Genomic DNA, 14,486 nt, shown 5'->3' on the forward strand with positions numbered 1-14,486 from the left:
GGTCAGTTTTGACCCGCAGGACGACACAAGGGTTAAATGGTGTCAACAAACATTAAAAACAACACTCAGAAGCAGTCTTCTTCACCTTCCTCCTTCCACCTGCTGCCTGTTGGCTCACAGAGGTTCTGATAGCAGCTAGAAGGTAATGATTTAGTAATTGGCTTTGGCCTTGTTGAGTCACAGAGTGTGCAGCGAGTAGCGGCAATAATTTCCGCCTATTTTTAGCCGAGGAGAGGCTGTTATTCTGGGGATGCCCAAACAGGGGCCACTGGGTATGTAAGTGTGTGTCTGTGAATGTGTTTTTGTCCGTCTGTCTGTCTGTCTGTTCTTATAAAAACAGGGGGTCTCCTTACCCTCTATGGACGGAGCTTGGTCCTGCGCCGCATACAGCATATCCTTGAATGCCTGGTGAGGAAATGGAAGATTAAAAATTATTGCCTGCAAACACCAAACCAAAAGACACAAAAAACTGTCTGTACACGAGACACTACTTCGCTGTCCTGGATGTTCAAGTTCACAGAGTTCATGGATTTTGCATGTATATATGGTAAATGTGGGGTGATTTAGACAAAATATCATCTAGAAAACACTTGATTTCAGTTGTTGCTGCTGAGGGTGGCCCTATAAGTCAGTAGGTTTAGGGGGCAATTACTTTTTCACACAGGACTACATAGATTTGAATAGTTTTTTTTCCTTTAATAAATAAAATCATCATCTAAAAACTGCATTTTGTGTTTACTTTGGCTATCTTTGATGATCTTAACCCTCGTGTCGTCCTGCGGGTCAAAACTGACCCGTTTTAAAGTTTGAAAATGTGGAAAAAATATATATTTTCACAGTGAAACTTCTGATGTCCACATTCTCAACATTTTTGGGAAATCTTTGATGGAAAAAAAAGAAATGTTAAAAATGTTTTTTATGTTTTGAAATTTGTTGGATTTTGGTAGATTTTTTTGTGAATGTTGTTAAAGAAAATATTAGAAGTTTTACTGATATATATGGAATCACTTTAGATATTTTGGGGGGATTTTTTTGGAAGATTTTTACTCATTTTTTGAAAATATTTACAAGAATTTTCTTGCCAAATTTGGGGGATTTTTTTTTTTTTTTTTTAAATAAAACTTTTAAACTTAAAAAAAAACTTTTAAGGAATTATTGGAATTTTCTTCCTGAAGGTTTTGCAAATTTTCATAAATTTGGGGAATTTTTTTTGCTGAGTTTTTGGATTTTTTCAGACAAGGAAACCATGTTTTTTGGTGCCTATAAATGAAGACAACAGGAGGGTTAAGGGGGAAATTCTGTCACCAAACTGTATGTTTTCCTGTCTGCATGCAGGTTTATATAAAACCGGCTGTTTGTGTAACATAATGTGAGCGATCAGCGTGAGAAACCCAGCGTGTAGGTGGACAGAAATCCACACTGCTGCTACTAAAGTCCTGTTCCTCCGTGTAAAACATCCACTCTGACTCTCCAACACTAAACACAAAAGAGGAAAACATTTAATTTTCCATCAGAGTCTCTATCTGGTCTCACAAACATCACAGGAGAGCAACCGGGCAGCTTCGGCTCAGACTAATTCCTGGCTAATGACTACCGGCCGCCATAGCCGGCTAATAGGTGGGAAACAGAAACTGAGATTGAGACGGAGTGGGGCGTTCATTAAGGTGGAGGCATCGCCATGGTGACGGGAGGAGGGGGGCAGGGCGGCTCTCTGGGGAATTCTGATGAACCTGCAGCCTCGGCAGTAATCAGCGCTGAAACCTGTAGACAATAAGTAATGCAAACCTACACTGGAAAAATACAGAATTTTACTGAATTTGTACTCTTTACTTTACTATTATTTATTCATGCTTGCTAAATACATTAAACTATTTATAAAATTACAAAAAACAGACTGAAATTTGCACATCTAATGTAAAATGATATTAAAAACTGGCAACTTATAATAAAATTCCCATTTTTTTGAACATAAACAGGCTAATAAAATGCATTTGCGATTAAAAAGTACCGACAGTTGAGGCTTGCAGAAAGTGCTGATCGACTTAGTGTTACTAGAATATCTTTCATGTATTTTATATTTAAAAACTGCTCTTTTTTTAAAAAAAAAAATCAGATTCAGGAATCTGAATTTGAATTATCAGCCATAACGCTTCAAGCTTTTATTTTTGATGCACATTATTATGCATAACTGGTGACATTTCTGTGTAGGAATCTCAGCTGGTTCATTTGTTTTCTTTTGTTTATTATTATAATAGTGGTTGTTATAATGTTCTATAAAATTCTCATTTGATGTAAAGTTAAAACTAATACATTTATATTTAAAAAATAAATTTTTCATACAAATTTCTTGTGATTTTCTGTACTATTTAATATAAAAACCTGCTAAATTCAAGTTAATATTGTAAATACATTTCTAAAATTAGATACAATTAGTGACAATTAACAGAAAATTATTGTTTCTGTAATTTTACATAAATTTGTTTGTTAAATTAGATAAAAATGCTAAATAAATGTGCTTTTATCAGTGTATGACATCTCTAAACACTGGTAATGTGTAAAAAATATAGTTTTTATCCTTATATATATATATATATATATATATATATTTTTTTTATGATGTGTCTATTAGTATTAAATAATATATGCACTTTGATTGCTTTTGTACATGTAAATATCTTTCACTGAATATTAAAAAAGGAAAAAAATATACAAAATTTAATGTAAAATTAAGGCTAGAATATGTATTTTCTGTTTATTATCTATGGAAAATTACTGTTTAAACAGTGGTCATCTGTAAAAATGTAGTTTTTATCATTATATATATATATATATATATATATATATATATATATATATATATATATATATATATATATATATATATATATATATATATGTATATGTACATGCCTATTACTATTGTTTTTATGCATTTAAATATCCTTCATTGAATACCAATAAAGTTAAAAAAACAAAAACGCTTAATTTAATGTAAAATTAAGGCTAAAACATGCATGTAATCATGGAAAATAGCTGTATTGTTATTAGATGGCTATTTTCTGTTATTTTCCTGTGTTTTTTTGGTGCACTAGATGCTGAAATGTTACCCTTGTTATTTTACAGCGTACTAGAAGCCATTAGTTGTAGTGACCCTGCATTAACATGATGACACTCAGCAACACAAACACTGTCACTGTGTCACACCAGAGCTGAAGAGCCTCCTGTTGATTAAACGCTGTCTTTGAAATAAATCCTTTAAGTGGACGCTAACGGACGTATCTGAGGACTAGAAATGTTTCCTCTATGATGCTCGATGCTTGTTATTGAGAATCAGCAGCCTGGAGAGATCCACGGCTCGGAGCAGAAAGCCGATGGATCACTTGAATGTGCAGCTAAGTGGATCCCTGAAAGAGGAGTGTAGAGGATGGAGAGAGGAGGAGGAGAGAGGGGAGGATGAGAGGAGGAGGAGGAGAGAGGGGAGGAGAGGAGGAGGAGAGAGGGGAGGAGAGGGGAGGAGGCAGCAGAGGGCAGGTCTGGTCGGGGACCAGATGTCCTCCCAGTGGGGGAGGAACGTCGAGGTGAGGATGGAAGGAAGGAGGGAGGTACAGAGGAGGAGGATCTCAGCGGTCGGCGTGCCGTGAATGTTGTATACATAATGTTCACACTGCAGAACACGCTGATAAATCACACTTTAAATGCACTCACTGTAGATTATCTGTCAGTTTTATGCACAGTTTTCATTGTGCATGAAACAAAAACAAACCTCACTGTGGTGATGGGCACCAAAAAATACTGTTCCTTGTCTGAAAAAAAAATCCAAAAATTCTGCAAAACAATTCCCCAAGTTTATGAAAAACTGCAAAACCTTCAGAAAGAAAATTCCAATAATTCCTTAAAAGCTTCCCTTTTTTAAAAAATCCCCCAAATTTGGCAAGAAAATTCTTGGAAATATCTTCAAAAAATAAGTAAAAATCTTTCAAAAAAATCCTAAAAATATCTAAAGTCTTTACATATATATCAGTAAAACTTCTGATGTTTTCTTTAAGAACACAAAAAAATCAACCAAAATCCAGCGAATTTCGATTTTTATGTGAATGTACTTAAGAAACATTTTTAACATTTCTTTTTTCCACCGAAAAATGTTCAGAAATCTCCCAAAAATGTTGAGAATGTGGACATCAGAAGTTTCCCTGTGAAAATATATTTTTTCCCACATTTTCAAACTTTCAAACGTGTCAATTTTGACCCGCAGGACGACACGAGGGTTAAAAGAAAAACCAAGATGAACCTTTTAAGCCAGGCTTTTGATTGATTTGATGGATTTTTATTGAATTATTTCTCTTCCTAGAACTAATTTTATTGATTGATTTCACAATTTATTAAAGTTAACTAATTTTATTATTATTTTTCTGTATTTATTGACCTATTTTAGGCTATTGAATGTATCATTTATTACTTTTTTTTTTTTTTTTTTAAGAATTTTCTTTTTCTGTTTTTAGGTATTTTGGCTACTCTATTTATTACATTTATTTCACTTATTTATCTCAGAACACATTTTATTGATAAATTTCCCTATTTATTAAAATGAACAAATTTAATTTATTATTTTTCTCTATTTATTTACATATTTTTGGTGAATTCAATGTATCATTTGTTGCTTGATTTTATTTTTTTTCGATTTATTTTCCACATTTTTATCTATATTTCAACAATAGATACTTTTTAAAATTGATTTAAATTAAATGTCTTTTATTTATTTATTAGAATATTTATTCATTATATTTAATTCTCTTAGGACTAATTTTGCGATTTCTGCTTGACACAAATTTTATTTATTATTTTTTTAGATTTTTTTTTTTTTTAGTTTTTAGGTATTTTGACTTTTATTTTGTCCTTCACCCATCTACCTATCTATATTTCAAGAATAAATATGATATTTATTTCATTTATTTATCTGTGGACTAATTTTGTGACCGATTTCTCTATTTATTAAAATTAACTAATTTCATTTAATTTTTTTCCATGTATTTACATATTTTAGTCTATTCAATGTATTATTCTTTATTTCATTTTTGATTATTATTTTCTTATTTAGTTTTTAGAAATGTTGGACTTCTATTTTGGTCTTTACCCATCTACCTATCTATATTTTAAGAATAGATATTATATTTATTATATTCATTTTTCTCATAACTAATTTTATTAAGTGATTTTTCTACGTATTAAAAAATATTTTTATTTATTATTTTTCTCCATTTAGGTACAGATTTTAGTCTATTCAATGTATCATTGACTACTTCCTTTTTAAAATATTTTTTATTTTAGTTTTTTTTTTTTAATTTTGATTTCTATTTTCGCTTTTCCCCATCTACCTATCTATATTTTAAGAATACATGTAATATTTATTTATTTAATTATTTATATTGTGAGTTATTTAATTTAATTATATTTATTTTTATGTATAATTTTTATTTTTGTATTATTTTATTTCCATTTATTTGGCTTATTTATTTGGCTGTTATTTTATTTTGTTTGGTGTTTCCTAATTGCATGTGTTATTTAGGATAGAATTTCCTCAGTTCCTCAATCTGTGTGATTTTGAGTCCTTCACTTATAAAATAATGTTGGGGGTGGTTCGTATTGTTTTACTGCATTTTAATTCCTTTGTGTTACATTTTAATTGTATGAAAAGTGCTGTTTAAATAAAGTCTCGAACAAACAGTAATCAGAAACTGAAATCAAACGCACATCTGCTGTTTACTTTGAATTGTAAATCTGAGTCTCTACATGCTCTCTCCTCTTCCTCCTCCTCCTCCTCCTCCTCCTCATCTGAGCTCATACAAGTGATTAGACTGCAGAGGTAAATGCATAAGTGGCCTTGTTCTGCCGCCTACACACCTGCATCTCATTCTTCCTTTGTACCTGCGCTGTTCGCTGCAGTTACACAACAGTTGCAGAAGATTAATTCTAAACTCTCCCTCAATTAAGAAGAAAAAGAACACTTGAAATCAGCCTCCGTCCTTCAGTGTTTTGGCACAAACCTCCAGAGTTTGGCAGGAATCTCACAGCTGTTTAGCATACAGGTTTATAAGTCCACTCCCTGAGGATGAAGCACGAACACCTAATTACTCGATCACTCAATCACCTTGTCAATGTTTTCACGTTCCGATGAGCTTCCCGACTAACTGAGGGCTGGATTTTCCCTGCCTCATCTGCATGGAAACCGGCTGACCCATCTAAACTGTAATCTGCACAATAGAGTGTTCAAAAAACCCCAAAAAATCCCAAATAAACGGGCAGCAGGCTAACCCTCCTGTTGTCCTCATTTACAGGCACCAAAAGATCGTGTTTCCTTGTCTGAAAAAAATCCAAAAATTCAGCAAAAAAATTCCCCAAATTTCTGAAAATTTGCAAAACCTTCAGGAAGAAAATTCCAATCATTCCTTAAAAGTTTCCCTTAAAAGTTTTATTTTTAAAAAATCCCCCAAATGTGGCAAGAAAATTCATGTAAATATTTTCAAAAAATGAGTAAAAGTCATCCAAAAAAATCCTAGAAAATATCTAAAGTGATTCCATATATATCAGTAAAACTTCTGATAGTTTCTTTAAGACCATTCACAAAAAAAATCCAAAATCAAAATTGGGTTTTTTTTTTGTGAATGTTCTTAAGAAACGTTTTTAACATTTCTTTTTTCTACCCAAAAAATGTTCAGAGAAGGTTAATTAATGGCACCAGCGGCACACAAAGGCAAGAATATCACTTCAAACCAGCCAATAAGTACGTGAGCAGCAGAGATGGAGCCGCTGTGGAAGCGTCGTTATGATAACCTGCCGGAATTCTATCATATAATTGAGTAACTGCATAAAAAAATGACAATGCAGCAGCAGTTTTGGCCACAATGCAGAATAAACACATTGTGAAGGATGCAGCTCTACAGGAAACCCACAAAAATCTCATTTAAAGTCTGTTTTTATCACTAAATCAGCCAACTTTCCTTGTAGAATTCAACTTTCCACCTATTCTAATCTGCTGTGTTGTCTCAGGGTTTGGGCATGACCCTCCCACCCTCCTGCCCCACCCAACCAGGAGTTAATGCTGTTTATAGAGGTCAGACAAAGACCCAAACCTCCTGCGACACACAAAAAACACATCCTCGCTCCGCATCCTATATATAATTCAGATTTCAAGAAGAATACAAAGCGTATAGACAGGAGAAAACAACTCTCTCGTTCTGCATAATTCAACAACGGCGAGTCACATATGTGGTCAGAAAAGCCAAACGCTGACCTTGACTCCATGTGAATTCTATTTTCTAGTATTTCTGCAGCGTGTACAGACCTCAAAAAGCCTCCCTAAATGGACAAAAATGCATCTAATTTCAACAGTTGCTTGCAAATCTTGCAAAAACGCTCTGAATTAATCAACTTAAATGTCAGGTTTGAGGTTGTCAAATGTGCTGAAACTGTTGCAGCACTGAAGACAGATGACAGAGAAAAAAAACCCATCACCATCCATCTCAGGTCAGCGAGAGCGACGCTGAAGACTGGAGGTGTAAAATGGCTGGTATGGCCATGCATCTGTCCCTCCAGTCTGCACATACAAAGACACCACAGAGCCGGGATGTTCACATCCAAATTACACCCTCCTGCACATTTGACCTCTGTGCAGCTTTTTCCACAGAATATCCGACTCTTTCATTTTTCCCCCCTCTACTTTAATTATTATACAGCCTGATGATGTCTTCATTCAAGCTGAGGAGGTCCAAACTTAACAATAACATTCAGGGCATGTTACCAAAATAAAACCAGCGCCTGCGTTGAGTCTGCTGCTGCAGCTGAGGGGGAACAGAACGGGGGTCTTTGTCTATAATTCATGGAGCTAAATGGAAGTGAGCAGCCCGTCCTGTCGCTGCGTGTCTGCGCTGAAGCTCCTAATGTGCAGACGGAGTGTAAAGAAGAAGAAGAAGAAGTGGGGTGAGAAAATAAAACACTCCTCAAGTGCAGAACAGCAGCCAACAAAGAGCATGTGTGCACACAAAGATGCTCCTGGATCCAGAAAGCAGACGGAACATCATGTTGGATGCAGCTCTGCAGCTTTCGGTTGATTGAAACGCTCATTTTTTCTCGGTGCAAGATGCTAAAAACACAAGCAAATCTTCAAATTCTGGGAAAACGGTGTCAATGCATGTCTGTTTTCAAACCTCAGGCAGAAAAATAAGCAAAAATTTAAAATGCTAATTGGATTTTTTTGCAGAAAATCATAATTTGTGTCACCTTTGTGCTCATTTCATGTGATGAAATTAATAAAAATCACAGTACAATGCAAAAAATGTGACTTTTTGTTGGACTTATAAGCATTCTTCTCCCTTTTTCATGCATGCAACCTGTTATGTGACGGAAAAAAAACACTAAATAACGACAAGAAAATAAGAAACACTGAAAAATGAAACTGACAATGCTCATTTCTGCAAAGAATTATTACAAGAATTCAAACCTGTAAAGAAAACGTGAAAAATCAACACACAATGAAAGCTACAATGAATTATTTATGGAGCTTTTTGAAAATATCTGGTTTATGAATTGTTCAAATGAAGAGAAAAACTGATGTTGTTAGTTGTACCAGCATTAAAGTGACTCAGCTGTTTGGTTAATTTTGTTCATTTTTCTGTGTCATAAACTCAGCAAACAGCAATAATAAAAACTGAATGCTCCCCATGGCTCTTAACAACCGCAGTCAATTTCCCCTCCATAAACAAAAGGGCTTCCCTTATCTCTGCTGCTTTATTGCTCTCTGGAGTGAGCTGCTCTCAAACTGAAACAAATACACATTTATGGATTTAAAACACCTTTTATAAGAGTTAAAAATGACTCGTTCCGTTCACCCAAACACTTAAAACCTGATTTCTTCCCTCCACGTCCACATTCAGGAGGTTTTTTATTGGAATTGGAGGCTGGTTTCCACTTTACCTCATACTGGAGATACTGTTTCCTCCACTCCGGAGTGATATGGGACGAAAGATGCTCCGCGAATTTCATTTTGCCGGAACCGCTGTCCCCCTCAGAGCTCCGTTAAATCCGTTCAGCGGCTCTCCGTTCGCCGTCGACGCGACTTTTTGTTGTGTCAGTGAACTTGCGGGCTCAACATGCGGCTCGTCCGCCCGGTGCGCTCCGCGGCTTCACTCCACTTCTGGCTCCGAGCGGGTCCGGTCCGTCATGCTACGGTTCCAGAGGGAGGCTCGGTGAAGACGGCGTCCGGCTTTGAACAGGTGGTGTCCGGTGCGGCGGCTCGGCGGAGCTTCAGTGACTTTGCTCGGTGCCTCCCTGGGCAGGTCTGGGGACACTGCGGTCCGCCATCGCAATGAGCCACAGCGACGTGTTTGCGTCACAGGGCGCGCAGCGGCACCGGACGGACTGTTGGCACCGTGAAGAACCGAAACCACCCACCGGGAATCTGTTCGGTTCATAAAGCTGTCCGAGGAGGGTGTTGTTGTGAGTCTGCAAAAAAAACAGATCAAAAGTTCAGACTTTGACATTTAGACTCACAGTTTTATCCAACAGCACACTGTAAAAAATCTACTTTTAAACACTTCAAACGTAGATTTTCCTGTTATTTTACAAGTTGTGGTAAATTACAGACAAAAAATAGGAAAAATAACCGCAAAAAGTGTGAATTTACATGTTAACCCTCCTGTTGTCTTCATTTCCGGGCACCAAAAAATATTGTTTCCTTCAGCAAAAATCAGCAAAAAAAATCCCCAAATTTCTGAAAATTTGCAAAACCTTCAGGAAGAAAATTCCAATAATTCCTTAAAAGTTTTCCTTAAAAATTTTATTTTAAAAAAATCCCCCAAATTTGGCAAGAAAATTCTTGTAAATATTTTCCAAAAATGAGTAAAACTTTTTGAAAAAAAAATCCTAAAAATATCTAAAGTGATTACATATATATCATTAAAATTTCTAATATTTTCTTTAAGAATATTCACAAAAAATCAACCAAAATCCAGCAAATTTCACTGGATTTGTTCAGAGATTTCCCAAAAATGTTGAAAATGTGGACATCAGAAGTTTCACTGTGAAAACATATATTTTTTCCCACATTTTCAAACTTTAAAACGGGTCAGTTTGACTTGGAAGACGGCACCAGGGTAATCATAAAAATAGGCCAAAACTGTAAATTATGTAGGCGTTAAAAAAAGTTTTTTTATTAAATATTTTTTATTTTATATTAGATGTAAAATTACACTATTTTTAATGACATTATTCATTATTTGAAAGAAATGTGTAGATTAAGTACTGAGAAATGGCAAATAATTTGGTCAACTGCTAAATTACAGAAAATATCTCCTGTACTGATTTACACTGTTAAATGTTATTTTTTTTGAAAATTTGTAATAAATTATATAATGTCAACATCAAAAATCTGCATTTTTAATTCATTCATTCATTTGGTGGTTTGTATTTTCAAAAAAAATTAATTTTTTTAAAAAAAATGCCACAGCTGTAAAAAAAAAAAAAAAAAAGGTCCACATAAAAAATCTGTACTGTATTTCTTCATTTTTGTGTTTTTTCTTATTTTAGGACATTTTAGTAAAGCTACACTGTGAGATAACTATATTAGTGTTTTTTGTTGTTGTTGTTTGTTTCTGCATTTAAAATAGTAAAATATATAATTATTTTCCAGATATTCACCATTATTTGAAAGAGAAATGTTAGTTTTTTAATTGTTGGGTAGTTGGATGTTTAAAATGGTAGATGTTTTTAAGATGGTAAATTACAGATAAAAAGTAGCAAAATCACAAAAAAGTATTACTTTAAATGTTAACTTTATAAAAGAAACAGGAAAACTGTAAGTAATGTAGAAATAAAAGAAGCTGTGTTTTTATAAATGTTTTTATTTTACATTAGATGTAAAATGACACAAATTTTAACTCATTTGTCAATATTTGAAAGAAATTATATGTAAATAAAGTTGCTAAAAATGGCAAATAACCCTGTAAACTGTTAAATTACAAATAATATCTTGAAAAAATTACAGAATAAAATATTGATTTATACTTTTAAAAAGAAAATAAGTCACAGCTGTAAATAATAACCATGCATTTATTTTTTTAATTGGTGGTTTGTCTAAATAATATCCACATCAAAATCTGTTTTTATTTATTTGGTATAGTTCCGCTTTTTTTATGTATGTAAATCAGTAAAAACAAATATTGTTATTTTCCAGATATTAGCCATTATTTGAAAGAAAAATGATTTATATTTGTAAGATATCAAAAATGATAAATACTTTTAAGATGAATATTTAAACAATATTTAATCTTAAAATTACACAATTGTTTATTGCATTTTATATGTTTTTTAAAAATTTGAATTTCCACATATCTACTGTTATTTGAAAAAAAGTATATTAAGTACTAAAAAATGGTAAATATTTTTCGAACTGTTATTTTACAAATTTTCCTTCTTTTGCAAAATTCCAAACATCTAATATAATCATAGAAAAAAAGTATTTATGTGCATATATTATTTCACCTTTAAATCATGACTGTAAATCTCTCGGTCATCAATGACCTCGACTTGGATTTAGTTTTAAATCGACTAACACAGAAATTTGAATTGAAATTACACACAATATTAAGTTAACACAACATTGTTTTGTCAGTCCAACTCATCCAACTGCAACTTTAAATATTCTAAATTAAACTTCGATCTTGCAGCATTTAATTAAGAGGCAGAATTGAGATTCTTTAGTGACTTTGTTGTGGTTTGAGTTTCACAAGAACATTAAAATGAGCTACAGGTACTTTATTTTTTTTTTTGTTGTTGTTGTTGTCTATATACATTGACATGTATGCAACATATAGTGAAGTCAGGGTAAAACCAGAAATAATCCTGACATTGGGTCAATATTTCTTTCATTTTGTGCGTCATAAAACTGTTTTGTTTCAACACAAATTCAATGATTGGTCTGATTTAAGGTTTTGCTGAATTATTTCTTCATTGAGTCCATTTTCATTTTGTTTGGTGAACTTTTTGTTGGGACAAACTCTCAGTGTTCCTGGCAGTCCCAAAGGTAAAACATCAACAAGTCAGTAGCAGCATCTGCTGGACAAACTGTGTCAATGCATTTTAACATAAAACTGTGGCTGCAGGATTAATGACAGTTATCAACAGAAGCTCTTGTATTAATGACTTTCAGTTTAATTAAATGAAAATGATGCTAATTTCAGTAATAACCAATTAGAATTCAGAACTGAAGACTGATTCTCTTACTGGACAAGAAAGTCATTAAACTAGTCATTCTACAACTTGACAATTTCATTTAGCAAAGCCACGTACACACGTGGACAAAATTGTTGGTACCCCTCGGTTAATGAAAGAAAAACCATCTCCAAGCAGCTTGATGTTCCTGTGACTACAGTTGCACATATTATTCAGAAATTTAAGATCCATGGGACTGTAGACAACCTCCCTGGACGTGGCTGCAAAGATTTCCCAAAAATGTTGAAAATGTGGACATCAGAAGTTTCACTGTGAAAACATATATTTTTCCACATTTTCAAACTTTAAACTGGGTCAATTTTGACCCGCAGGATGACACGAGGGTTAAGTTATTGAGTTCAGTGAACTTTCAGCTTTCATTCATTCATTCAACTTAAGTTATTAGAACTTTAAAAGATTTTAAATTCTGTAGTTGTCTAAATATGCAAATTAGACAATTTAAATGAACTACAAATGAAAAAAACGCGTATATTTATGTTATGTGACCATTAATAGCTGTGATGTGGGTGTTTTACAGTGAAGTTCTGGTTCCATCAAAGAGTAAAGAGTGCTGCAGTGAATCATGTTGTTCTGCTGAATGGCTGCTTGTCTCTGAGTCACTGCTGCACTCAAGATTAGATTTAATGGTGAAAACCAAAGTATAAACCTCAGAGTCATGAGGCTAAATATTCTAGACAGAGCTTCATATTCACTGTTATTAAACTGCAGGGGAATTAAAGCTGCTCTTCTATGATGTTGATAAGATTATAAAAGATGACCTTGACTATTAACTCCCGTATTGTCCTGAGGGTTAAAACTGACCCGTTTTAAAGTTTGAAAATGTGGGGAGAAAAAAATATTTTCACAGCGAAATTTCTGACGTCCACATTTTCAACACTTATGGGAAATTTTTGAACATTTTTTGGTGGAAAAAAAAGAAATGTTAAAAATGTTTCTTTAAGAACATTCACAAAACAATCAACCAAAATCCAGTGAATTTCGTTGGATTTTGGTTGATTTTTTTGTAAATGGTTGGTGCCCATAAATGAGGACAACAGGAGGGTTAAACGTCTTTTTCTCTCCGCCAAACCACCGTGTTTCCCCACAGCGACATGCAGCCGGAACCTTTCTTCCCCAGCAACCGCTCCATCCGGCGCTTTTAGTGGACAGTACCAGAGACGGACAAACGGCAGAAACACATCCGACTGTCACGGATTCTCGCCGATAACGGATTAAAACCGAACCGACCGCCGAAATACCTCACAAACGGCCGCCAGACAGGTGCTATACGCCCGCTTCCCTCGGTCCTCGCTCGGCTCGGCGGCTCTCCTCCCGGGACTCGGTGCGAAACCGACGATAACAACAACAATGGCTTCTGCTTCTCCGTCGTCCTCTCCGGAAACTGCGACGGGCTCAGGTACCGACCCAGCTCGGCCAGACACCGGGGAGCCGCTCGGTGGGGCCGGCTCGGACTCGGACTCGGACTTGGGCTTGGGTAAGTTTGACTGCAGCGCCATGGAGATGGGGGACCGGCCGGAGGGAGAGGAGCTGGAGCGGGAGTTCGAGGCTGCCGCCGACCGCGTCAGAGAGCTGATCCAGACGGCCAGCAAGGACCAGCTGCTCTACCTGTACGCCCGGTACAAGCAGGTGAGGGCTGGGGAGGTTTAAACCTTCAGGTACGAGCAGAACGTGGCTTGAAATGACAAAAACACACAGTTACTCTTCATTTACCTGTGGGTTCTATAGGTGCACTGGAAAAAATTCCCCTCTCAAAACAAACAAAAAAACTTATTTTAAGGAGCTTTTACCTTGAAATAAGTGAAAAAAATCTGCCAACAGAACAAGTGAAAAATGGCTTGGTAAGATTTCTTAAAATAAGATATGATATTTAGAATATTGAGATCTTAAAATTAACTGGGAAAACTTATTTTAAGCTATATTTTTACCAGGATTGTCAAGCTTAGGTGTCTTAAAATGAGCCAGACATGCTTAAAAAATAGAAGTTTTTCACTCAAAAATAGATTTTTGCTTTCATGTAACCTCCTAATTTGAACTGTATTAACCCTCCTGCTGTCTTCATTTATGGGCACCAAAAATATTGTTTCCTTGTCTGAAAAAAATCTCAAAAATCATCAAAAAAATTCCCCAAATTTCTGCAAATTTGCAAAACCTTCAGGAAGAAAATTCCAATAATTCTTTAAAAGTTTCCCTTAAAAGTTTTTTTT

The 14,486-nt window shown here is 34.6% G+C and overlaps 2 protein-coding genes across 2 annotated transcripts in view; one reads left to right on the forward strand and one right to left on the reverse strand.

The window, feature by feature from the left end:
* xpr1a (xenotropic and polytropic retrovirus receptor 1a) overlaps nt 1–9,334 on the reverse strand; it is a 132,939-nt gene extending 123,605 nt beyond the window's left edge. Inside the window, exons 1-2 of the mRNA XM_055016386.1 lie at nt 8,968–9,334; nt 354–405 (exon numbers count right to left, since the gene is read on the reverse strand). Of these exons, the coding sequence (XP_054872361.1) occupies nt 354–405; nt 8,968–9,036 (121 nt within the window). The 5' untranslated portion in view covers nt 9,037–9,334. The remainder of the gene's footprint in view (nt 1–353; nt 406–8,967) is intronic.
* A 4,092-nt stretch (nt 9,335–13,426) lies between these two features.
* Nucleotides 13,427–14,486, forward strand: part of acbd6 (acyl-CoA binding domain containing 6) — a 56,478-nt gene continuing 55,418 nt past the window's right edge. Inside the window, exon 1 of the mRNA XM_055019005.1 lies at nt 13,427–13,908. Coding sequence (XP_054874980.1) covers nt 13,630–13,908 — 279 coding nt within the window. The 5' untranslated portion in view covers nt 13,427–13,629. The remainder of the gene's footprint in view (nt 13,909–14,486) is intronic.

The sequence above is a fragment of the Amphiprion ocellaris genome, chromosome 2 (genome assembly GCF_022539595.1).
Source record: "Amphiprion ocellaris isolate individual 3 ecotype Okinawa chromosome 2, ASM2253959v1, whole genome shotgun sequence".
NCBI lineage: Eukaryota > Metazoa > Chordata > Actinopteri > Pomacentridae > Amphiprion > Amphiprion ocellaris.